At 46.6% G+C, this 26,484-nt stretch overlaps 1 protein-coding gene across 3 annotated transcripts in view; it reads left to right on the top strand.

The window, feature by feature from the left end:
- The window catches only part of IQUB (IQ motif and ubiquitin domain containing), a 112,588-nt gene that overhangs the window by 39,755 nt on the left and 46,349 nt on the right, over nucleotides 1-26,484 (top strand). For all 3 annotated transcript variants that reach the window (XM_063927177.1, XM_063927179.1, XM_063927178.1), the window contains 4 exons: nucleotides 102-274; nucleotides 3,054-3,209; nucleotides 6,388-6,598; nucleotides 9,777-9,952. In XM_063927177.1, coding sequence (XP_063783247.1) covers nucleotides 102-274; nucleotides 3,054-3,209; nucleotides 6,388-6,598; nucleotides 9,777-9,952 — 716 coding nt within the window. The remainder of the gene's footprint in view (nucleotides 1-101; nucleotides 275-3,053; nucleotides 3,210-6,387; nucleotides 6,599-9,776; nucleotides 9,953-26,484) is intronic.

The following is a 26,484-nucleotide window of genomic DNA, read 5'->3' on the forward strand; positions in this document are numbered from 1 at the left end:
AAATGTCAGTACAAGATAACAGCACCCTTACTTCCATGATATTGCCTGGGCAAAACATTATATTCATGTCTTACTGACACTGTTATGTGTTTGCTTAATAGAAGAAACCTATCAGGATATAGCAGTGGAAATTGAAAGGCTGAATTATCGTAAACCATATCTGGGTGGATATCGACATAAAGCTACCGGTGTAGTGTTCTATCATGCCGGAACACAGACTGTACCCAAAAAGAGGCCAGATAAAGGAGTTGTTGTGTTCTGTAGAGATACTCAGGTATCTATTATTTGTTGATTTAATATATATTATAAATTGTAATTTGTAAAAAAAAAATTCTGCAGGACTATAAATAAATACAACCAGTGGGATGTAATGGAGTCCGAGATGGCCGGAGATGCGGGTTTCTGACCGATCTCGGACGTTATTATAAAGGGGCAATCAAAGACAAAACCATGCCTTGTAAGTGTTTGCCCTCTTTTTCTTTTTTTTTAAACATCTGTTTATTAATAGCAAAACAGAGACAGACAAAAAGTTCATAAGATACAGAATGTACAATATGGCTGTAGACAGATAGCACAACAGAACAGAATATCCATCTAATACAAAAATAGAAATGAGCAGGTACACGTGGATAACTCATCAATGATGACATATCTACAAGTGGCATGGAGAGATCGCTACAGTCGACAATAGTAAATGAATCAGTTAGGAAACAGAAAATAGTCAAAATTAAACAGTAGCAACAATAGAAAGTAAATAAAAAAATAAAAAGAAAAGAGGGGGTTACTTACAATACAATAAAACAACATACTGTACAGTACATAGGGGGGTCATTCCGAGTTGTTCGCTAGTTGCTTTCCTTCGCACAGCGATCAGGCAAAAAAATGGCACTTCTGCACATGCGTATGCGGCGCAATGCGCACGCGCGTCGTACTATTACAACGAACGATGTAGTTTCACACAAGGTCTAGCGAAGCTTTTCAGTCGCACTGCTGGCCGCAGAGTGATTGACAGGAAGTGGGCATTTCTGGGTGTCAACTGACCGTTTTCAGGGAGTGTTCGAAAAAACGCAGGCGTGCCAGGAAAAACGCAGGCGTGGCTGGGCGAACGCAGGGCGTGTTCGTGACGTCAAAACATGAACTGAACAGTCTGAAGTGATCGCAAGCACTGAGTAGGTATGAAGCTACGCTGAAACTGCACAAAATTATTTTGTAGCCGCTCTGCGATCCTTTCGTTCGCACTTCTGCTAAGCTAAAATACACTCCCAGTGGGAGGCGGCATAGCGTTTGCACGGCTGCTAAAAACTGCTAGCGAGCAAACAACTCTGAATGACCACCATAATCAGAGTGAGGACCAGGGAAGAGCAGTAGTTACTTAAAAGCAGATTCTAGAATGTGCATTTCACAATATCTCATTAGTAATATGATTCATGATGCTATTCCGCCCATTCATACAAAAAAATGTATATATACACACACACATTATATATATATATATATATATATATACACACATATATATATATATATATATATATATATATATTTAATTTTTTTTCCATGCAAATCTGCAATAGAATGGTCATCATGAGTATAAGCTCAGGACATCAAATCTACCTGCCTGTAAAGCAACCACTCCATGTTTTCAAAAGGTTTGAGTATCTTAGTTTGAGCTGAAACACTTAACCATGCAATAAAAAGTTCCCATTTTTTGTTAAATTTCACCACTCCTGTTTCAGTGTCTGTAATTGTTAACTTTCTATCAAAATAAAGGAGCTGTAAAAGGTAATCTTTTACCATGTTTAATTTGGTTGGGATTCTAGATTCTAGAGGTCCATTGAATAGAAATGGCTTTTTTGGCCACTGTAACAATCGTGGTCAACAGCTGTAGAATGGCCTGCTTGAATGGTCCCAGATTACAATTATCAAAATTGGAGCAGAGTAGTGCTAACGGGTCAGGTGGAATCTATAAGGAGAACAGAGTATTGATATATTGCTACATTTTACACCAGAATATCCGTATTTTCCCACATTCCCAAAAATGATGACTCAGCGTGGCATGAGAAGCACGGCATTTGGGGCAATGCCCTGTTTCATCGGCAATCATGTGCATCTTTAAAAACGTCTGAGATTGTTCGGCATCCTGCACCACCGGCGATCTCGGTCTCCATTACATCCCGCCATATATGTTGAAAGAATGTTATAGATACATAAATGATTGTTTGTTGGGGCAGTTCATTAAATGGTTTGTAGTACAAATTTCAAGTCTATATGTAAAAGATCACTTTGGTACATTCAGAAAAATACGGCCCTTATTCCGAGTTGATCGCTCGCTGCCGTTTTTCGCAGAGCAGCGATCAGGTTACTATTGCGCATGCGTATGCACCGCAGTGGGTACAAACAGCATCGTTGCTGTGCAATGCTTCTAGCGATGAATCCATTCGCACAACCGATCGCAAGGAGATTGACAGGAAGAAGGCGTTTATCGGTGTCACTGACTGTTTTCTGGGAGTGGTAGGGAAAACGGAGGCGTGTCCAGATGTTTGCAGGGTGGGTGTCTGACGTCAATTCCGGGACCGGACAGAATGAAGTGATTGCAAGGGCTGAGTAAGTTTAGACCTACTCAGAAACTGCAAAAACTTTTTCGTCCCGCTCAGCTGCACAAGCGTTCGCACACTTGCGTGGGCGGTGACTATATGTTTGCACGGCTGCAAAAAGTAGCTATCGAGCGATCAACTCGGAATGAGGGCCTACATTCAGAAGTTTATTTGCATTTATGTGCAATAGATGAAAACAATGCTACAATAAGAGAGACATGTCCATTGTAAAAGCAGGCTAGGAATAGCCATATCAAATGGCAGTCATCTAATTAACTGGTCTTCTGCCATCAAGAGTCCCTTGAATCACCCTAATCATACTTCAGGGCTCAGTACTTGGTATGTAAAAGTGAATTGCTGTAAAACCCTGCACAGTCTTGCCTAACACTTCCTCTTAGTCCTGCGTGGTCTATATGGTCTCTCTCACTTTCCCTGATAACAAGCTTATTTTCCTTTTAGACTGTATATGAGAAGAACAAGATCCAACAGTCAAGCAATACAATGGCAACACAAATGACAAAAATTGGTTGCTATGTAGCAAATTTAACAGATAAACTATTACAGCCCAAGAAGTATGTGACAGCCGATGAATTTCACGCAAGAAGATTGAAAGCTGTAAGTAATTAAATGCTTACATTTAAGATGTAGCCATGAGTAGCATGGAGGTTCATTGTGGGTTTAGTTGGGAATGTGATGGTTCCATAAAGGTCACAGATATGTACAGAGGTGCTCTCATACACCTAGCATTAATACGTCATGCGGCGCAATTAAACTGAGCCAAGTGCTGAGGCATAGTGACTTTTTCCTTAAATTTGCATCTTAACAGACGGCAGATGCAGCAAAACACCACTCCATCTGTAACAGAGACCCAGGCTGTTTCTTTAACTGCACTGAGATTAGTTTAAATACCATATATACAAAGTCGCACGACTCACCGATGAAACACAACAGAACTTGACATAAAAAAATCCATCAGGGACAAACGTAGGATTTTTAGGGGTGGTGGTTTCCAGGGGTGTAGTATGTGTTGCCGGCGGTCGGGCTCCTGGTGACCAGCATACCGGCGCCGGAATCCCAACCGCCGGCATACCGACAGCTGGGCGAACGCAAATGAGCCCCTTGCGGGCTCGCTGCGCTTGCCACGCAGCGGGCACGGTGGCACGCGTGCCACGCTATCTATTCTCCCTCCAGGGGGGTCGTGGACCCCCAAGAGAGAGAAAAGTTGTCGGTATGCCGGCAGTCGGGATTCCGTCGCCGGTATGGTGGTTTTATATATATATATATATATAAAATATACACTGTATATACACACACATATGGGATGCAGTTACATTGCCTGCAGTCAGGACCACAGCGGTCTCAGCATACCGACACCAAAATCCTGACCACTGACAATGCAGACAGACAGCTAACAGGGGCTATTCTCACTCATGGGTGTCCACGACACCCATACAGCGGGAATAGAACCTGTGGCGTGCGCAGCAAGCCACCAAGCTCACAGCATGGCGAGCACAGCGGCATCGGTAGGCTGACCGTCGCATCTCTGTGATCCGACGGCATAACATACCCAACCCACACGTATATCTAACTATCTCTGTCTGTCTGTCTCTCTCTCTCTCTATATATATATATATATATATATATACATACATATATATATATATATATATATATATATATAACCCCATATGTGTGCATACATACAGAGCCAAGGGATACATGAGAGGGACAGAGAAAGAGGAATGGAGATGAAGGGGGGGGGGGGGGGCATGGGGATAAACAGAAGGGGTGCATGGGGGGAGAGAGAGAGAGAGAGAGAGAGAGAGAGAGAGAGAGGGAGGACATGGAGAGAGAAAGGGGACATGGGAGTGGAGGGGAGCATGGGGAGAGAAGAGGGGGCAGAGAAAGAGGCACAGGGAGAGGGGGCATTGGGAGACAGAGGCATGGAGAGATAGAAGGGCATGGAAAGAGAGAGGCACAGAGAAAGAGGATGGCGTTGAGGGGGGAGGGGGCATGGGAGAGAGAGGCATGGGGATGTAGAGAGAGAGGGGGGTAAGGGGCATGGGGGAACGAGAGCGAGGGAGTAAGGCATGAGGAGAGAGAGATTTGAACAGCAGCACAATGAGGAGCGGTGACAGAGAGAGCAGTTACAATACCTTCAGGTTGGGAGGAAGCCCCGTGGTCCCACAAGCTTGGTGCCCCGGGATGTGCAGTGCTCTGGAGGGCCATTCCTCGCAGCCCGGCGACATTTAGGCAGCTGTGGGTGGATATTAGATATGCGGGAGGAGGAGAATAGGCAGAGATGCAGAAGACGGGGGACAGGCAGAGACGCAGGAGGATAGGAGGAGATGCGGGAGGGTGGGAGGAGCAGAGGTATAGGCAGAGTCACGTCGATGCGCTGCAAGCCCCGCAGTTGATGCAGGATGCTATGAGCTAGAAGAGCACACTTGCCTGCCTGTACTTCCGTACAGCTGGGTGCCCTAAGCCATTTATTGTGCGTTATGCACAGCCTGCTCGATTGATCTGCGGGCAGGGTGGGTTTCCAGGTACTCGGAAACCCCCCCTGCGTGCGCATAAGTCCATGGTCACCATATCGTAGCTTTTAGTATACAGATTCAGACACATTTGCACACATGTCGCATATCACATTAATCAGTGTATTTTTGTCACACATAATATGTTGTTTCCCAATGTAAATAGGTTCATGCCGTCATTCCCTGGGTCATCTCATTGAGCATGCAGCATGCCTGACGGGACAACCCAAGAACAACCCATGGGAGAGAGCATTCGGACGTGTGATGTATACGATATATTGTTCCGGTCTGCCTTGGAGCGATATAACATACGATATATCGCCTAAAGTGTACTGGTAATGGTTACTCAGATGGCTGATGGTGATCTGATGGCTGCATCTTCGGACGCAGCAGTGCATCACAGATGCATGCAGGAGACATCTATTTATAGTTGCCTGCTGCAGCATCAGCATAATTTAGCCTTAGTGGCTGCTTCTGTATAATGTGTACGCTGTAAACGACGAGTGACTCCGCGGGTTGTTAACAACCCTCGGTCTCGGCCATGCATGCAGCTCAATTTGAACTCATCATCCAAAGCTGCATACTCCAGCCGGCCGCGGCATGACATCACTGTGTGATATCGCTAGCGATATCGCACATTGTGTATGCCCACATCGGGCGGCCCGGGAGGGGGACACACTAGGCGATGTGGCTCACTGAGCACATTGCCTAGTGTGTACATACCTTAAGTTTCTGTATGCCTAACATATATTGTTACTACTCTACATGTGTCTATAATATAGTTATTTATCTGTATTTGTCTCCTAATTATGTTTATTATAGTCTGAGATTAGATTTATGTTGGTTTGATTAACAATTGTATGTATTTTGCCAGTAGTAGCCCATGATACTTTAACTTGTTCATCAATACTGTGTATTATGGCTATACTATATGTGATTACCATAATAAATGATGCCTCATTATAGATGCATTCTATTACATTATAGATACTAATTTCACATTTTAATCTGTTTACCACAAATATTAAGTGTACAGTATTTTCGGTATATGCAAATGTTTGCTGCTTGATGTTCTCACCTCATGTGATCTTTTTGCACTTTTTGTATTCTCCATTAGTAATGATGTCCTTTTGTCTTTACCATAATAAATAGCTACCCTTTGAGGCACTGAATAATTAGATACATATTTTATGGTTTACAGACATGATATATGGAACAAATATTCAAGTTTAATTTGTGGTAATGTATAATCTTATTAGGTGATAGTAATACAGACTTACTTTCGCCGCTTCCATGCCAAAAGAGTTGTGGAGCAACTGAGGGAAGAGAAAAGGCTGAGGACAGAATGGGAGGAAAAGGAGGAATTAAGGAAAAAGGAAGAGAAAGAAGAAAGGCTGAGGAAAGAGTATGAGCGTAGAATGAACCCCAAAACCAAGGAAGATTTTGAGCTGCTCTATCATGCTCTTGAATGTAGGTGATCGCTCTGTATTATGTATCTCTAGCTTCAACACACTTATAGCATAAACTGTAAAGAAATGAAAAAAAGAAAAAAAAAAGCCCTAGGCGCTCATTCTTAGTTGGATGGAATTCGAAATGCTGTGTAAAATGCGCCCCTATAAAGGTGTCTATTGCTTATCTTGAAGAGCTGTGTAACATAAGATCTTGCAGAGTAGCACATCCACGGGGCTGCCATAATTTTAACCCCCCAGTACCAATGGGGTATGGCCAAGTGTGTGGCAGGCATGGTTATGTCCGTTGTTAATACTGCAACCTCCTTGCAGCTGGAGGGGGTATCATGCCACCATTGTGCAAGCTCAGGGCTGCTCAGCACACTAACATATGCACTTCTTTAGTAGAGAACAGTAGTATATGCACCTGGTCTATACCAGAAGATGAGGCTTCACAGTAGTAGTTGTAAGCGCTAACGTTACAGTACACACATTATATACAGTAATGTCTATCTATGGCTACACAATGTTATTAATAAATAATAAAAGTGCATTGACAATGTAAAAGAAATTATAACTAGATGCAAATACAAATGAAAATACAAATTAAGTTCAAACATCCGTTGCCTTCCCCTTTAAAGATCAAATTGGAATGTGCTTTCCCGTTGCGGTCTGATTACAGATATAAATGGAATAATGTGTATACATAGAGTGCAGCAGCCTCACCAATACTAATACACATCTGTTGATGGAATTTAGGTGCACTCAGCCTCTTAGAAGTGGCTGCAGATCATCCACATCATCAGTTTGTTTTTTTGCACTAGGGGTTGAGCACCCACAAGTGTCCAGCTCCAGACAAGTGCATATGCATCTTTATCATGGTCTGCATAGGATGCATTTTATTTGAACATACCCTTTCTGTACTTATCCCTCATTTACATGTCCCTCCCATCCTCCATTCTACCTCTGTAAGCAGCAGGAGTCATAAGCGAAATATGCATTCCAGTTGTGACAGGGCAGGTGTGTGTAGACATGTGCTATTTGTGAGGAAAAAGTTCAGCTGTACGTGAGCCCTTAGGGTGTATTCAGAAACAGGGGACTCACTGGTGTTGGCATCACCCAGTGCACAAAAAAAACAAAACCATGTCCAAAAAGGTGGCGTGGCCTCATGGGAAGGGGGCGTGGCTGTTTCTCTGCATTTTCAGAGATGCTGGGCTGCCCTTGGACACTCATCTGGTAGCACTGCTTGTTCTTACACTGTGATAGGAGCCGAGTGTTGCATGTCACAATGCAGAACCCGGCTCTTGTTACTGAGGAGGATTAAAAATTTTGGCGTCACCTCTCGGATGGTGACACCCGGGGATGGGCTGCACTTGCCTAGAGACGCCACTGTTCAGAACCCTATTTTGCCAATCATTTAGTGCAGTATGTAGATAAAGAAACCACAGCAAAGACCATTTAGACTTGTGTGTTATAAAATCCTATGCTAACATAAATAATGTATGTAATAGGTTGTTGCTCAATATATGGAAACACATAATCGGTATCGGACCCTCATATGTGCAGCATGTACACCTTGACATTGAGGCTATCGGTGTCTGGATGGGGCACAGTTCTTGCATCAGAAAGTCACTGACCTGATTCCAGTTGATTGTGCTGGAAAACACTACATCTGGCATTGTTCCTAATAGTCCTATGAATGGGCATGCGCAGTCAGACCTGGTGACTGAGGAGACAATGACCTACAGATAGCATCAGTGTTGCTCTCATCTAACCATTCAACAACCACAGCTGTTCTGTGGATGCCACATTTCCCTTTGTTATATATTACTATATCCCAAATGTGGTATATGAAAATTAGGAAAGTATGGTTAATATGTTGTTTAAATCTTTTGATGCAGGGACTACACACTGCAATCATTCTTATGGCCCATACATACACGGTGAGATTCGGGCTATGCCCGATTCTCGCTATGCGACAGGGGCTAGGTCGGCACATAGTGCTTGAAATACCTACTATGTGCGATTTTGGCTAAGTGTCAATTTTGACTATCTCTTCTATAGAGATAGTCAAAATTGACTTGCCTGCACAGTCTATCTATTCTTGCGATGCCAACCGCTCGGGACCGCGATCTGCACTAACTATTCTTATGACTTTGACTATATAGTCAAAATCGTAAGGAAAAATCTCACCGTGTGTACACACCATAAGGAACTGTGAAGTACCTTTTGTATTATTTTCTTCCTAAACAGCCATTAAACCTTATAAATTCCTTTTAAGTCATAAAGTCAGACAACTAAAACTACATAACAGTGGTGGGCTGGCAACATTTGGCTTTGGATAGCTCACAAGTTAGTGGCTATAAAATAGAAGCAGCCATCTAAGTTTGTATTTATCATTTCTGGAATTCAGGTTAATACATCTGCACCATAGTTCTAATTATTTCTAATGAACCATTGACCATGTGTACTGTACATGCAGAAAAAAAATCTGACTGTATGCATCGCCTCTTCTAGAGCCTTAAGGGGGGGTTCTGTTGTATTGCTGGTACAGTATATGTGGAAAAAAACCTCTGTACAGTAACCATAATCTGTATAGTGCACTTGTTTAGGTCTGAAAGCTGCTGTTCCTGTGACTTGATGTCAGCCTTTTTCAGCAAAAGCAAGAGTGGCCCAAGGCAGTTATTCATCCACCCACTTAAGTAGCCCTTTCTGTAGAACAACCATTTTTGAATTCTCTTTACTTCAGTGTTCTTTTACAATCCATGGTATGAGTTTGAAAAGCAGTATGATTCATTTCAATCTGTGATTAAGAGTTGTGAGGTTGTTATTTGAAGTGCAAAAAGATGTTAACTTTCAGTGGAGAACTTATTAAAAAAATATGTCACAGTACAGCTGTTAGATTAGCTTTTGTAATATTAATGTAATATTGACATTTCCTGCTTCCAAACTTTCTACTTTGAAAAGGCCATGTTCTTTTTTTCCTACCTTATCATTTTCACAATAAATAATGAAAAACATGCCCTTACAAACAACATACACCATAGAACTAGCAGATGCAGCTTGTAGAAGTGTGTTAACCACCAATATATTTTAAATGTGTAAAAGTGAGGAAAATATAGATCTTGCCTAGCATCACCTGTGTTTTTTTTTTATTTTTTATTAATGCTTCTCAGTTTAATTGTGTGCATTCTTTTAAGTATGGAGGAAAGAAGAGGTAGAGCGCATTAACCAAACATATACTGGTGCTGAAAGGAAAGCAGCTCTCTGTGGTTTGCTGGACCAGGAGACACAGATGATCTCCTCCATTGGCAGACACAAAATCAATGCGGGTGAAGAGAACCATGTGAAAGTTATACAGTCTCTCCTGAACAAGGTATGTGATGTCTTTAGTTCTCATAGCATTATTATTATATTGATTATATTAATCAATCCATGGCTATGGTTCCGCATTTTCATGGACAGTACAAGTCATGTGATGCTTTATCTTGTATTAATGCTGATAGGTGATAATATCCAAACATAAAACAGAGTATATGTGCAATCTTCTAGCTGGACATCAATCACATTAATATTAGTGCCAGCTGTTGTATACATCATTGCTGGGAGTTTATTTTCCTCACTCTCCTCTTTTTATCCCCACCTCTATCTCTTTCTCCCCCTTCCTATATCTCTTCCTGTTAGGGTCTCCTGCTCTGTGCTGCCACGTCGTCATGGCAAACGGGAGACAAGTGCTAGCGGAGTAACCTGAGCGTAGCTGATACTCCGGTTCGGGTCTTTTGCTGTGCAGTGGTTACAGGCTCTGTGCACGGCAGGGGATCCGGTGCTGGTTTTTGTGCTCACAGTCTTTGAGGTCTGAGTGGGGCGTGGACAGCACCTGCTATATAAACCCTCTTCTCAGGTTAGGCAGATGCTGCTGAATCTTTGTTGGTTAGTCAGTTCCTGAAAGCTAGCTAGTACTGTGTAAACTTTGTATTTGTTTGTTGCTTACTGCAAATAGGCCTTGGGATTTGGTATTACACTCTGCCAATCCAGACCTAGCAGTAAGACTGGAGTCAGTCGTTTAACCTGCTGGGGTTCTTTTGATACTCTGTGAACCTAGCAGGTTTGCGGCTGTATTCTCAGACTTGCCTGCCAAAATCCTTTCTCACTGTGCAAGGTGTTCAGGTGTCAGTTTAGTGGCAGTAAGCTGAACCAGTGCACTGCAAGTGAGGACTAGGATTGTGGAGACTCTCCTTGTGTCTATTACTCCATCTCTGACCAAGGAGTTTACTGCCACACCCGTTGGTAACCCTTTAGGGTTTTGCTGTTGCCCTTAGCAACAGCATTTCGGGTTCTCTACGTATTAAATCACAACATCTCGCTTCTTTCCATCTGAGCATTCCTAATACTAGGGAGACACCCAGTTTCTTAGCCTTTGGGTTTCTCTGTTCACTTTGTGTTTATTTTGTTACCCTATCACCTTCTATGTATGTAATGTCATATTCCCCAGTCTGTCTGTGAGTTTATTTGTTTTGCATCCCTCTCCGTTCAGACACCAGTACATTCCTGCTGGCACTGGTGTGCATAACATATTCAGCAGCCTAATACTCCTGTTGAAATTTTGTGGGAATATGGAGCATACCCCTCAAAATACTTTGCAACAGGTGGTCGATCAGGTGCAGGTCCTGACTCGACAATTTAATGATTTGTCCATTAAAATGCACACCTCGCAGGCCGCTGGCGGAGCTCCCGCAGCAGCAGTGCCTTCAGGGGTTAAGGAGCCGAAAGTAAATCTCCCGGATCGTTTTTCTGGAGATCGCTCGCAGTTCTTTTGTTTCAAGGAGAGCTGCAAGCTATATTTCCAGCTTAGGCCTCAGTCTTCTGGGTCGGAGATTCAGCGGGTGGGCATAGTGATTTCCTTGCTACAAGGAGACCCACAGGTCTGGGCATATGGGTTGCAGCCTGACTGTCCGTCGCTTAAAAGTGTTGATGCTTTTTTTACGGCACTGGGCATGTTGTATGATGACCCTGACAAGACGGCATCAGCCGAGGCTCAGATTTCGATCCTTAAGCAAGGGCGAAGGCCAGTTGAGGTTTATTGTACGGAGTTTCGGAGGTTGGCCCATGATACCCAGTGGAATGACCCAGCCCTGAGACACCAGTACCGAAGAGGTCTTTCTAACCAGTTAAAAGACCAACTGGTACAATATCCCTTGCCTGATAGCTTGGATCAGCTCATGCAGTTATCCATTCGGGTGGATAGACGGCTGAGAGAGCGCAGGCTTGAAAGGGAGACCGAGGTTTCCTTCTTTCCCAAGGGAACCTCAGACTCTGAGGAATTTTCCGAGGAGCCTATGCAGATTGGGGCTACCCGCCTCTCCTCGCGTGAGAAGACGCGGAGGAGACAGCAGGGGTTATGTTTGTACTGTGGGAATAAAGGTCATGTGGTAGTATCATGCCCAGAAAAGCCGGAAAACTTCAGGGCCTGAGGGTGATGGGAAATATCCTGTCAGGCCAGAAGTCAGAATTTCCCAAGAAGACTTTTATCATTCCGGTGACCTTGAAGATCCTCGGTCAAACTGTCAAGACTGAAGCCTTTGTGGACAGTGGGGCCGACGGGGTTTTTATGGACCGCCAATTCGCCCTGAAACACTCTGTTCCCTTAGTACCCTTGGCATCGGAAATTGAGATTTGTGGGTTAAACGGGGAACCATTATCCCAGGGTAAAATTACCTCTTGCACTAGCCAGATTTCTTTGTTTATTGGAGCCACACACTCTGAAAAATTGTCCTTTTATGTGACTGTCTGTACTTTTGCCCCATTGGTGTTGGGGTTACCCTGGTTAAGGGCCCACAATCCTCAATTTGACTGGGTCTCTGGGGAGATTCTTAGTTGGGGTACTGATTGTTTCAGGAGTTGCTTGAGCCTTTCAGTCAGGCTTTCGCAGCTAAGTTTGCCAGGATTGCCAGGATGTTATGCAGATTTTGCGGACGTGTTCTCCAAAAGAGTTGCAGAGGTACCACCTCCCCATCGCCCCTATGACTGTGCCATTGATTTGTTGCCGAATGCTAAGCTTCCCAAGAGCAGGTTGTACTCCTTGTCACGTCCTGAGACTCAGGCTATGGCAGAGTACATTCAGCAGAACTTGGCTAAGGGATTTATCAGATCTTCACAGTCTCCAGTTGGGTCGGGGTTCTTCTTCGTGGGTAAAAAGGACGGTTCGTTGCGACCCTGCATCGACTTCAGGGAATTGAACCGTATCACGATTAAAAACTCATACCCACTGCCTCTCATTTCGGTCTTGTTTGACCAGCTTCGTACTGCCACCATTTTTTCTAAGATTGACCTACGCGGTGCGTACAATCTAATCCGAATAAGAGAGGGGGATGAATGGAAGACTGCCTTTAATACCCACTCAGGGCATTATGAATATTTGGTGATGCCTTTTGGGCTCTGTAATGCCCCGGCAGCCTTCCAGGACTTCATGAACGATGTGCTCAGGGAATATTTGGATAGATTCTTAGTTGTATACTTAGATGACATCCTAATCTCCTCCCATTCCCTGGAGGAACATCGGAAGCATGTACGCTTAGTCCTCCAGAAACTCAGATCACCGGCTTGGGGCGAAGCTGGAGAAGTGCGAATTTGAAGTTCAGCAAATCGCATTTCTAGGATATATTATCTCCCCAGAAGGTTTCCAAATGGAGGATTCCAAGGTACAGGCAGTCCTGGATTGGGTGCAGCCCACTAGTTTGAAGGCGCTTCAGCGTTTTCTGGGCATTGCAAATTTTTATAGACGATTTATCGCTGGATTTTCGTCTATAGTGGCGCCCTTGGTGGCACTCACTAAGAAAGGGGCGGATGTTGCTCACTGGTCTTGTGAGGCCAAAGCTGCTTTTGCCCGTCTCAAAAGGGCATTTGTCTCGGCCAAGGTGCTGCGACACCCAGATCCAGAGCGTCCTTTTGTGGTGGAGGTGGATGCCTCTGAGATGGGTATTGGGGCAGTGCTCTCTCAGATGGGGGTGTCTGATAATCGCCTTCATCCCTGTGCTTACTTTTCCCGTAAATTTTCGCCTGCCGAGATGAATTATGACGTGGGTAACCGGGAATTGTTGGCTATTAAGGATGCACTCGAGGAGTGGAGACACTGGCTTGAGGGGGCTAAGTTTGTGGTCTCAATTCTCACCGACCATAAGAATTTGGCATATTTAGAGTCAGCGAAGCACCTCAATGCCAGGCAGGCACGATGGACTTTTGTTTTTTGCTCGCTTTAATTTTTTGATAACATATCGCCCTGGGTCAAAAAACATCAAGGCTGATGCGCTCTCGCAGAGTTTTGCTCCAATCCAGGAGACCACCGAGGAGCCATTGTCCATTGTGTCCCCATCATGTATTAAAGTGGGCATTACCCAGGACCTCTTGTCATTAGTCCTTAGAGCACAGGAGCAGGCTCCTCCAGACCTTCCGGTAGGTCTTTTGTTTGTGCCTCCTAGGTTAAGACAGCGAGTGTTCCTGGAATTCCATGCCAAGAAGTCGGTGTTATGCAAAACAGATGGACTCACAGACAAACTGGGGGATATGACATAACGTACACAGAAGGTGATAGGGTAACGAAATACACACAAAGTGAACAGAGAAGCCCAGAGGCTAAGGAACTGGGTATCTCCCTTGTATTAGAACTGCTAAGATGGAAAAAGCAAGATGTTGTGTTTTAATACGTAGAGTACCCGAAATGCTGTTGCTAAGGGCAACAGCAAAACCCTAAAGGGTTACCAACGGGTGTGGCAGTAAACTCCTTGGTCAGAGATGGAATGATAGACACAAGGAGAATCTCCACAATCCAAATTCTCACTTGCAGTGCACAGGTTTTAGCTTACTGCCACTAAACTGACCCCTGACACCTAGCACAGTGAGACAGGATTAGACAGGCAAGTCTTAGAATACAGCCGCAAACTTGCTAAGTTCACAGAGTAGTAACAGAACCCCAGCAAGCTAAACGACTGACTCCAGTCTTACTGCTAGGTCTGGATTGGCAGAGTGTAATACCAAATTCCCAGGCCTATTTGCAGTAAGCAACAAACAAATACAAAGCTACACAGTACTGGCTAACGTTCATGAACTGACTAACCAACAAAGATTCAGCAGCATCTGCTTACCCTGAAAAGAGGCCTTATAAAGCAGGTGCTGTCCACGCCCCACTCAGACCTCACAGACTGTGAGCACAAAAACCAGCACCGGATCCCCTGCCGTGCACAGAGCCTATAACCACTGCACAGCAAAAGACCCGAACCGGAGTATCAGCTGCGCTCAGGTTACTCCACTAGCACTTGTCTCCTGGTTGCCATGACGACGTGGCAGCACAGGGCAGGAGACCCTAACAGTACCCCCCCTCTGACGAGGGGTCAAAGAACCCCTACCACCGGGTTTATCGGGGAACTGCGAGAAGAAAGAGCGTATCAGTCTGGGGGCATGAAGATCACAACTGCGCACCCACGACCGCTCCTCCGGGCCATACCCCTTCCAGTGCACCAAAAATGACAGCCGACCCCGAACCACCTTGGAGTCAAGAATCCTTTCAACAACAAACTCCCTCTGGCCACGTATCAGAAGAGGGGAAGGTCTTCCACTGGTAGAAGGATTACTAATCGCCCGTTTTAAAAGGGAACAATGAAATGTTTTATTGATACCCAAAGAACGGGGCAGATCTAACTGAAATGCCACCGGATTGATAACCCTGGTGATCTTATAAGGGCCGATGAACCGGGGCCCTAACTTATGAGATGGCTGTCTCAACTTCAAATTCTTGGTAGACAACCAGACGAAGTCTCCTAATTTGAAGCTGCAGGGTCTTTTCCGCTTATCAAAAACCCTTTTGGTCACTAATGACACAGACACAAGGGCTTTCTTCACTTTCCGCCAAATACCTCTAAGGACCGAAACCACAGAGGAACCACCAGGCGTGGAGTCCACGGGGTCAAAAGAATTGGCCTTAGGATGATGCCCATACACACAAAGGAAGGGAGAGATCCCTGTAGCAGAGTGAGCCGCGTTGTTATAGGCAAACTCCGCCATGGACAGATGAGCAACCCAGTCAGTCTGACACTTGGAGACATAACACCTGAGGAACTGCTCCAAGGACTGGTTCACCCTTTCAGTCTGCCCATTAGACTGCGGATGGTAGCCTGACGACAAGCTGACAGAAATCTGGAGATCGGAACAAAATGCCCTCCAGAATTTGGCCACAAACTGGGATCCGCGGTCAGAGACCACATCAAGTGGCAACCCGTGGAGACGCACAACATGCAGCATAAATAATTCAGACAGGCGTCTGGCTGATGGCAGCCCAACCAGTGGAACGAAGTGCGCCATCTTCGAAAACCTGTCAACGACAACCCAGATGGCTGTCATCCCCGAGGATTTGGGCAAGTCCACCACAAAATCCATTGAAATGTGGGTCCATGGCTTAGATGGGATAGAGAGTGGATGTAATGGGCCAACAGGAACCCCTCTAGGAGTCTTATTTCGGGCACAGATGTCACATGCCCGAACCCACTGATCCACATCCTTAGCCACCGAGGGCCACCACACCGCCCTAGATAGCAACTCCCGAGTTCTGGCAATACCCGGGTGACCTGCCGACTTCTTGGCATGGAATTCCAGGAACACTCGCTGTCTTAACCTAGGAGGCACAAACAAAAGACCTACCGGAAGGTCTGGAGGAGCCTGCTCCTGTGCTCTAAGGACTAATGATAAGAGGTCCTGGGTAATGCCCACTTTAATACATGATGGGGAAACAATGGGCAACGGCTCCTCGGTGATCTCCTGGATTGGAGCAAAACTCCGCGAGAGCGCATCAGCCTTGATGTTTTTTGACCCAGGGCGATATGTTATCAAAAAATTAAAGCGAGCAAAAAACAAAGCCCATCGTGCCTGCCTGGCATTGAGACGCTTCGCTGACTCTAAATATGCCAGATTCTTATGGTCAGTGAGAATTGAGACCACAAACTTAGCCCCCTCAAGCCAGTGTCTCCACTCCTCGAGTGCATCCTTAATAGCCAACAATTCCCGGTTACCCACGTCATAATTCATCTCGGCAGGCGAAAATTTACGGGAAAAGTAAGCACAGGGATGAAGGCGATTATCAGACACTCCCATCTGAGAAAGCACTGCCCCAATACCCATCTCAGAGGCATCCACCTCCACCACAAAAGGACGCTCTGGATCTGGGTGTCGCAGCACCTTGGCCGAAACAAATGCCCTTTTGAGACGGGCAAAAGCCGCTTTAGCCTCACAAGACCAGTGAGCAACATCCGCCCCTTTCTTAGTGAGTGCCACCAAGGGCGCCACTATAGACGAAAATCCAGCGATAAATCGTCTATAAAAATTCGCAAAGCCCAGGAAACGCTGAAGCGCCTTCAAAAAAGTGGGCTGCACCCAATCCAGGACTGCCTGTACCTTGGAACCCTCCATTTGGAAACCTTCTGGGGAGATAATATATCCTAGAAATGCGATTTGCTGAACTTCAAATTCGCACTTCTCCAGCTTTGCCCCAAGCCGGTGGTCTCTGAGCTTCTGGAGGACTAAGCGTACATGCTTCCGATGTTCCTCCAGGGAATGGGAGAAGATTAGGATGTCATCTAAGTATACAACTAAGAATCTATCCAAATATTCCCTGAGCACATCATTCATGAAATCCTGGAAGACTGCCGGGGCATTACAGAGCCCAAAAGGCATCACCAAATATTCATAATGCCCTGAGTGGGTATTAAAGGCAGTCTTCCATTCATCCCCCTCTCTTATTCGGATTAGATTGTACGCACCGCGTAGGTCAATCTTAGAAAAAATGGTGGCAGTACGAAGCTGGTCAAACAAGACCGAAATGAGAGGCAGTGGGTATGAGTTTTTAATCGTGATACGGTTCAATTCCCTGAAGTCGATGCAGGGTCGCAACGAACCGTCCTTTTTACCCACGAAGAAGAACCCCGACCCAACTGGAGACTGTGAAGGTCTGATAAATCCCTTAGCCAAGTTCTCCTGAATGTACTCTGCCATAGCCTGAGTCTCAGGACGTGACAGGGAGCACAACCTGCTCTTGGGAAGCTTAGCATTTGGCAACAAATCAATGGCACAGTCATAGGGGCGATGGGGAGGTAGTACCTCTGCAACTTTTTTGGAGAACACGTCCGCAAAATCTGCATAACACCCTGGCAATCCTGGCAAACTTAGCTGCGAGAGCCTGACTGGAAGGCTCAAGCAACTCCTGAAACAATCAGTACCCCAACTAAGAATCTCCCCAGAGACCCAGTCAAATTGAGGATTGTGGGCCCTTAACCAGGGTAACCCCAACACCAATGGGGCAAAAGTACAGACAGTCACATAAAAGGACAATTTTTCAGAGTGTGTGGCTCCAATAAACAAAGAAATCTGGCTAGTGCAAGAGGTAATTTTACCTTGGGATAATGGTTCCCCGTTTAACCCACAAATCTCAATTTCCGATGCCAAGGGTACTAAGGGAACAGAGTGTTTCAGGGCGAATTGGCGGTCCATAAAATCCCCGTCGGCCCCACTGTCCACAAAGGCCTCAGTCTTGACAGTTTGACCGAGGATCTTCAAGGTCACCGGAATGATAAAAGTCTTCTTGGGAAATTCTGACTTCTGGCCTGACAGGATATTTCCCATCACCCTCAGGCCCTGAAGTTTTCCGGCTTTTCTGGGCATGATACTACCACATGACCTTTATTCCCACAGTACAAACACAACCCCTGCTGTCTCCTCCGCGTCTTCTCACGCGAGGAGAGGCGGGTAGCCCCAATCTGCATAGGCTCCTCAGAAAATTCCTCAGAGTCTGAGGTTCCCTTGGGAAGGAAGGAAATCTCAGTCTCCCTTTCAAGCCTACGCTCTCTCAGCCGTCTATCCACCCGGATGGATAACTGCATGAGCTGATCCAAGCTATCAGGCAAGGGATATTGTACCAGTTGGTCCTTTATCTGGTTAGAAAGACCTCTTCGGTACTGGTGTCTCAGGGCTGGGTCATTCCACTGGGTATCATGGGCCAACCTCCGAAACTCCGTACAGTAAACCTCAACTGGCCTGCGCCCTTGCTTAAGGATCGAAATCTGAGCCTCGGCTGAGGCCGTCTTGTCAGGGTCATCATACAACATGCCCAGTGCCGTAAAAAAAGCATCAACACTTTTAAGCGACGGACAGTCAGGCTGCAACCCATATGCCCAGACCTGTGGGTCTCCTTGTAGCAAGGAAATCACTATGCCCACCCGCTGAATCTCCGACCCAGAAGACTGAGGCCTAAGCCGGAAGTATAGCTTGCAGCTCTCCTTGAAACAAAAGAACTGCGAGCGATCTCCAGAAAAACGATCCGGGAGATTTACTTTCGGCTCCTTAACCCCTGCAGGTGCTGCTGCTGCGGGAGCTCCGCCAGCAGCCTGGGAGGTGTGCATTTTAATGGACAAATCATTAAATTGTCGAGTCAGGACCTGCACCTGATCGACCACCTGTTGCAACGTATTTTGAGGGGTATGCTCCATATTCCCACAAAATTTCAACAGGAGTATTAGGCTGCTGAATATGTTATGCAAAACAGATGGACTCACAGACAAACTGGGGGATATGACATAACGTACACAGAAGGTGATAGGGTAACGAAATACACACAAAGTGAACAGAGAAGCCCAGAGGCTAAGGAACTGGGTATCTCCCTTGTATTAGAACTGCTAAGATGGAAAAAGCAAGATGTTGTGTTTTAATACGTAGAGTACCCGAAATGCTGTTGCTAAGGGCAACAGCAAAACCCTAAAGGGTTACCAACGGGTGTGGCAGTAAACTCCTTGGTCAGAGATGGAATGATAGACACAAGGAGAATCTCCACAATCCAAATTCTCACTTGCAGTGCACAGGTTTTAGCTTACTGCCACTAAACTGACCCCTGACACCTAGCACAGTGAGACAGGATTAGACAGGCAAGTCTTAGAATACAGCCGCAAACTTGCTAAGTTCACAGAGTAGTAACAGAACCCCAGCAAGCTAAACGACTGACTCCAGTCTTACTGCTAGGTCTGGATTGGCAGAGTGTAATACCAAATTCCCAGGCCTATTTGCAGTAAGCAACAAACAAATACAAAGCTACACAGTACTGGCTAACGTTCATGAACTGACTAACCAACAAAGATTCAGCAGCATCTGCTTACCCTGAAAAGAGGCCTTATAAAGCAGGTGCTGTCCACGCCCCACTCAGACCTCACAGACTGTGAGCACAAAAACCAGCACCGGATCCCCTGCCGTGCACAGAGCCTATAACCACTGCACAGCAAAAGACCCGAACCGGAGTATCAGCTGCGCTCAGGTTACTCCACTAGCACTTGTCTCCTGGTTGCCATGACGACGTGGCAGCACAGGGCAGGAGACCCTAACAGTCGGCAGGTCACCCGGGTATTGCCAGAACTCGAGAGTTGCTATCTAGGGCGGTGTGGTGGCCCTCGGTGGCTAGGGATGTGGATCAGTGGGTTCGGGCATGTGTCATCTGTGCCCGAAATAAGACTCCTAGAGGGGTTCCTGTTGGCCCATTACATCCACTCTCTATTCCATCTAAGCCATGGACCCACATTTCAATGGATTTTGTGGTGGACTTGCCCAAATCCTCGGGGATGACAGCCATCTGGGTTGTCGTTGACAGGTTTTCGAAGATGGTGCACTTCGTTCCATTGGTTGGGCTGCCATCGGCCAGACGCCTGTCTGAATTATTTATGCTGCATGTTGTGCGCCTCCACGGGTTGCCACTTGATGTGGTCTCTGACCGCGGATCCCAGTTTGTGGCCAAATTCTGGAGGGCATTTTGTTCCGATCTCCAGATTTCTGTCAGCTTGTCGTCAGGCTACCATCCGCAGTCTAATGGGCAGACTGAAAGGGTGAACCAGTCCTTGGAGCAGTTCCTCAGGTGTTATGTCTCCAAGTGTCAGACTGACTGGGTTGCTCATCTGTCCATGGCGGAGTTTGCCTATAACAACGCGGCTCACTCTGCTACAGGGATCTCTCCCTTCCTTTGTGTGTATGGGCATCATCCTAAGGCCAATTCTTTTGACCCCCAGGACTCCACGCCTGGTGGTTCCTCTGTGGTTTCGGTCCTTAGAGGTATTTGGAGGAAAGTGAAGAAAGCCCTTGTGTCTGTGTCATTAGTGACAGCTTCAAATTAGGAGACTTCGTCTGGTTGTCTACCAAGAATTTGAAGTTGAGACAGCCATCTCATAAGTTAGGCCCCCGGTTCATCGGTCCTTATAAGCTCACTAGGGTTATCAATCCGGTGGCATTTCAGTTAGATCTACCCCGTTCTTTGGGTATCAATAAAACATTTCATTGTTCCCTTTTAAAACGGGCGATTTGTAATCCTTCTTCCAGTGGAAGACCTTCCCCTCTTCTGATACGTGGCCAGAGGGAGTTTGTTGTTGAAAGGATTCTTGACTCCAAGATGGTTCGGGGTCGGCTGTCATTTTTGGTGCACTGGAAGGGGTATGTCCGGAGGAGCGGTCGTGGGTGCACAGTTGTGATCTTCATGCCCCCAGACTGTTACGCTCTTTCTTCTCGCAGTTCCCCGATAAACCCGGTGGTAGGGGTTCTTTGACCCCTCGTCAGAGGGGGGGTACTGTTAGGGTCTCCTGCTCTGTGCTGCCACGTCGTCATGGCAACCGGGAGACAAGTGCTAGCAGAGTAACCTGAGCGTAGCTGATACTCCGGTTCGGGTCTTTTGCTGTGCAGTGGTTACAGGCTCTGTGCACGGCAGGGGATCCGGTGCTGGTTTTTGTGCTCACAGTCTGTGAGGTCTGAGTGGGGCGTGGACAGCACCTGCTATATAAACCCTCTTCTCAGGTTAGGCAGATGCTGCTGAATCTTTGTTGGTTAGTCAGTTCCTGAAAGCTAGCTAGTACTGTGTAAACTTTGTATTTGTTTGTTGCTTACTGCAAATAGGCCTTGGGATTTGGTATTACACTCTGCCAATCCAGACCTAGCAGTAAGACTGGAGTCAGTCGTTTAACCTGCTGGGGTTCTTTTGATACTCTGTGAACCTAGCAGGTTTGCGGCTGTATTCTCAGACTTGCCTGCCAAAATCCTTTCTCACTGTGCAAGGTGTTCAGGTGTCAGTTTAGTGGCAGTAAGCTGAACCAGTGCACTGCAAGTGAGGACTAGGATTGTGGAGACTCTCCTTGTGTCTATTACTCCATCTCTGACCAAGGAGTTTACTGCCACACCCGTTGGTAACCCTTTAGGGTTTTGCTGTTGCCCTTAGCAACAGCATTTCGGGTTCTCTACGTATTAAATCACAACATCTCGCTTCTTTCCATCTGAGCATTCCTAATACTAGGGAGACACCCAGTTTCTTAGCCTTTTGGTTTCTCTGTTCACTTTGTGTTTATTTTGTTACCCTATCACCTTCTATGTATGTAATGTCATATTCCCCAGCCTGTCTGTGAGATCATTTGTTTTGCATCCCTCTCCATTCAAACACCAGTACATTCCTGCTGGCACTGGTGTGCATAACACTTCCCCTTTTCCATCTCTCTCCCTCATCCCCCCCCCCCCCCTCTGTCTCACTTTCTCCCTTCTTTCCCCTATTTGTCTCCCACATCTCCCTTTTGCTCTTTCTACCTCGTTTATTTTCTCTCCCCTTCAATTTTCTCCCCTGCCGTTTTCTCTTATGTCCTAGAGGATGCTGGGGGTCCACATTAGTACCATGGGGTATAGACAGGTCCACTTTAAGCGTTTGAGAGTGTGGGCTGGCTCCTCCCTCTATGCCCCTCCTACCAGACTCAGTTTAGAAAATGTGCCCAGATGAGCCGGTCACAGCTAGGGGAGCTCCATAGGAGTTCTTTTAGTTTTATTATTTTTAATAGCGTTAAGGCACAGGGAGGCTGCTGGCAACAGCCTCCCTGCTTTGAGGGACTAAGGGGGGAGTAGTGTCCGCCCTGCGGGGTCTGAGCCACTATCTCCGCTGACAGGACACTGAGCTCCGGAGGGGATCGAACATTCCCCGCCACAGGGGATCGCTCACCCCAGCAGCATGCCGCCACCCCCTTACAGAGCCAGAAGATTTGTGGCGAGTTAGTCACCGCCACCCCTGGCAAGCGTGGAGCCGGTGTGAAGATGGCGGCAACAGGGTATGGAGCGCAGTAGTAACTGCACTCCGGGGCTCAGCGGTACATGGTTCGGCGCTGTGAGGGGTGCCCTGAGCATGCGCCTACAACCTACACTGACCTCCAAGCCTGTCAAGGTCCCAGGATCGCTGCCAGCACAATTCCTCAGGCCAGTATAATCTTCAGAAGAGTGGAAAGACAGCGACATTGAAGGGGGCAGGGATTCTCCTCAGAGTGGACCCAGCAGCGTTCAGCGCCATTTTCCTGCCTGCAGAAGCACTGACAGGGAGAGCTGTACCTCCAGATCAACTCCAGCTGCCTTGTACGGTACCAGGGGGTTGTAAAAGGGGGGGGGGGAGGCTGTGTAAAGTCTGTGTAGTCTATTAAGGTACACAGACAGTGCTGGTAGTGTTATTAGTTCTACCTTAAAAAGCGCTGTGTGTGGGTTGGCTCCAATCTCTGTGTCTCTCTGTGGCATACTTAAGGGGGAGGGGGGGGGGAACTGTGTCTGACATTTCTCTGTGTGTGTGTAGGTGTTTTACTTTCTCACATAGCCATGTCTAGTGACTCTGTGCCATATGCTGCAGAAGATGTTTCCTCTCAGGAGGGATCCATTCCATGTACACAGGATTGAAATGCTTTGTCTCAGATTCCCATTGTTGAAGCTAATACTGAGACTGAAACTCAGGTGTTGAAGAAGTCTATGGCAGTTTGGTTAGGCTCTGTCCCTATTCCTGCAAAATCTCCTAGCATGTTCCCATAGAAACGTGCTCTTGCCCAAATCATGCAAGATAACACGGATACCGATTCTGATACTGCAGATGGTGATGGGGAGGTGCTGAGGGGGCCGGCATCCCTTGCAAAGGGGGAGCAGCTCATGATTGAGGCCATTAGAGATGTGTTAAATATTAATGACACCACACCTGAACAGGTTGAGGAGGCTTACTTCACTGATAATAAGAAAGCCTTGCTAACCTTCCCTGCGTCTAAGGAATTAACCGCTAATTTTGAAAAATCCTGCGAGAACCCAGAGAAATAATTCCAGATCCCAAGAAAGGTTCTGGTTGATATTCCCTTCCCTGAGGAGGATAGAAAGAAATGGGAAAATCCACCCATAGTTGACGCATCTGTTTCCAGACTGTCTAAAAAGGTGGTTTTATCTGTCCCTGGATCTACCGCGTTAAAAGAACCGGCTGATCGTAAAATTGACACTACGCTCAAATCCATTTACACTGCTTCAGGAGTGCAGGTGCATGGATTTCACAAGCCATAGTAAAGTGGTCAGGCACATTACTAGAGGATCTGGATACAATGGATAGAAGTGACATTGAATTGTTTTTATGTAACATACAGGATTTGGTGGGGTTCATGGTGGAATCCATGAAGGACCTGGGGACGCTAACTGCATGGATATCTTCCATGTCGGTCTCAGCCTGAAGGGGACTCTGGCTACGCCAATGGTCTGCAGACGTGGAATCCAGGAGAAGTGTGGAGAACCTACCCTACACAGGTCAGGCTCTATTTGGGGAAACGTTGGATGTGTGAATTTCCACGGCAACCGCGGGTAAGTCACCTTTCCTTCCCTATGCTGCACCTTCTATGAAGAATCCGTTTTCTTCAGATGTGCCGCAGTCCTTTCGGACCGCTAAGGTAAAAATGTCCAAGCCTCCTACCACTTTCTTTAGAGGTGGTCGAGCAAAATCCAAAAAGCCTGCACCCGCAGGCTCCCAGGACCAGAGTCCTGCTTCTGGTTCCTCAAACTCCTCAGCATGACGGTGGACTTTAAGGCCTGGAGGACGGGCTGGTGGGTGCGAGACTCAAACTTTTCAGACACATCTGGGCGTCGTTCGGCCTGGATCCCTGGGTACGGGATATTGTGTCCCAGGGGTACAGACAGGAGTTTCAAGAACTCCCGCCTCACCGATTCTTCAAATCAGGCTTGCCAGCTTTGCTGACAGACAGGGCTATCCTACAGGAAGCCATCCTAAAATTGGAAAAGTCACAGGTCATTGTCCCAGTTCCACCTCATATACGAAACAAGGGTTATTATTCAAACCTTTTAGTGATACCGAAACCGGATGGTTCGGTCAGACCAATTTTAAATTTTAAATCTTTGAACCCTTACCTGAGGGTGTTCAAATTCAAAATGGAGTCTCTCAGAGCAGTGATTTCAGGTCTGGAGGAGGGAGAATTTCTGGTATCCATGGATATCAAGGATGCATACCTCCACATTCCGATTTGGCTGACGCACCAGGCTTATCTCAGATTTGCACTGTTGGACAGTCATTATTAATATCAGGCACTGCCATTTGGCCTCTCCACAGCACTGAGGGTGTTCACCAAGGTGATGCCGGAGATGATGGTTCTCCTCCGCAGACAAGGGGTGAACATAATCCCATATCTGGACGATCTGCTGATAAAGGCATCATCCAGGGAGAAGTTGTTGCAGTCCATTGTTCTCACGACTCATTTCAGGGAACGCGGTTGGATCCTGAACCTTCCAAAATCGCATTTGGAGCCGACCAGGAGGTTGTCTTTTCTGGGAATGATCCTCGACACGGAAGTGCAGAGGGTGTTTCTCCCGGAGGAGAAAGCATTGGTGATACAAACATTGGTCCGGGATGTCCTGAAGCCAGCCCGGGTTTTGGTTCATCAGTGCATTCGCCTTCTGGGGAAGATGGTGGCCTCTTTAGAGGCTCTACAGTACGGAAGGTTTCATGTTCGGCCCTTCCAACTGGATCTCCTGGACAAGTGGTTGGGATCTCATCTACACATGCGCCAGAGAATACGTCTGTCGCCGAAAGCCAGGATTTCACTCCTCTGGTGGCTACAACTACAGTACCTCACCTTCTGTAGGGCCGCACGTTCGGGATTCAGGACTGGATCCTTCTAACTACAGAGGCGAGTCTCCGGGGCTGGGGCACAGTCACTCAGGGGGTAACCTTCCAAGGTAGGTGGTCAAGCCTGGAATCCAGCTATCCATAAACATTCTGGAACTAAGATCCATCTACAACGGTCTTCTCCAAGCGGCCCATCTTCTGCGAGATCAAGCCATTCAGGTGCAGTCGGACAGTGTAATGATGGTTGCGTACATAAACTGACAGGGCAGAAGGAAGAGCAGAGCTGCAATGTCAGAGGTAACAAGAATCATCCTCTGGGCAAAAACACGAGTTGGCGATGTCAGCAATCTTCATTCCGGGAGTAGACAACTGGGAAGCGAACTTCCTCAGCAGACACTATCTCCATCCAGGAGAGTGGGGACTTCATCCAGAGGTGTTCAAGGAGGTAACAGATCTTTGGGGTGTACCTCAAATAGACATGATGGCCTCTCATCTCAACAAGAAACTTCAGGGGTATTGTTCCAGGTCGAGGGACCCACAATCCGTGGCATTGGACGCCCTAGTGACTCCGTGGGTGTTCCAGTCGGTGTACGTGTTTCCTCCACTTCCACTCATTCCAAGAGTTCTAAAACTCATAAGGAGAACAAAAATTCAGACAATCCTCATTGCTCCAGACTGGCCAAGAAGGGCTTGGTACGCGGATCTTCTGGATCTACTGCTAGAAGAGCCAAGGCCTCTTCCTCTTCGGGAGGACCTGCTGCAGCAGGGGCCGTTCTCTTATCAAGACTTACAGCAGCTACGTTTGACGGCATGGAGGTTGTACGCCAGATATTAGCTCAGAAGGGCATTCCGACTAAGGTTATTCCTACCCTGATATGGGCTAGGAAAGGAGTAAAGTCTAAACATTACCATTGTATTTGGAAAAAATATGTATTTTGGTGTGAGTCTAA

This window comes from Pseudophryne corroboree, chromosome 6 (assembly GCF_028390025.1).
Source record: "Pseudophryne corroboree isolate aPseCor3 chromosome 6, aPseCor3.hap2, whole genome shotgun sequence".
Lineage (NCBI taxonomy): Eukaryota > Metazoa > Chordata > Amphibia > Anura > Myobatrachidae > Pseudophryne > Pseudophryne corroboree.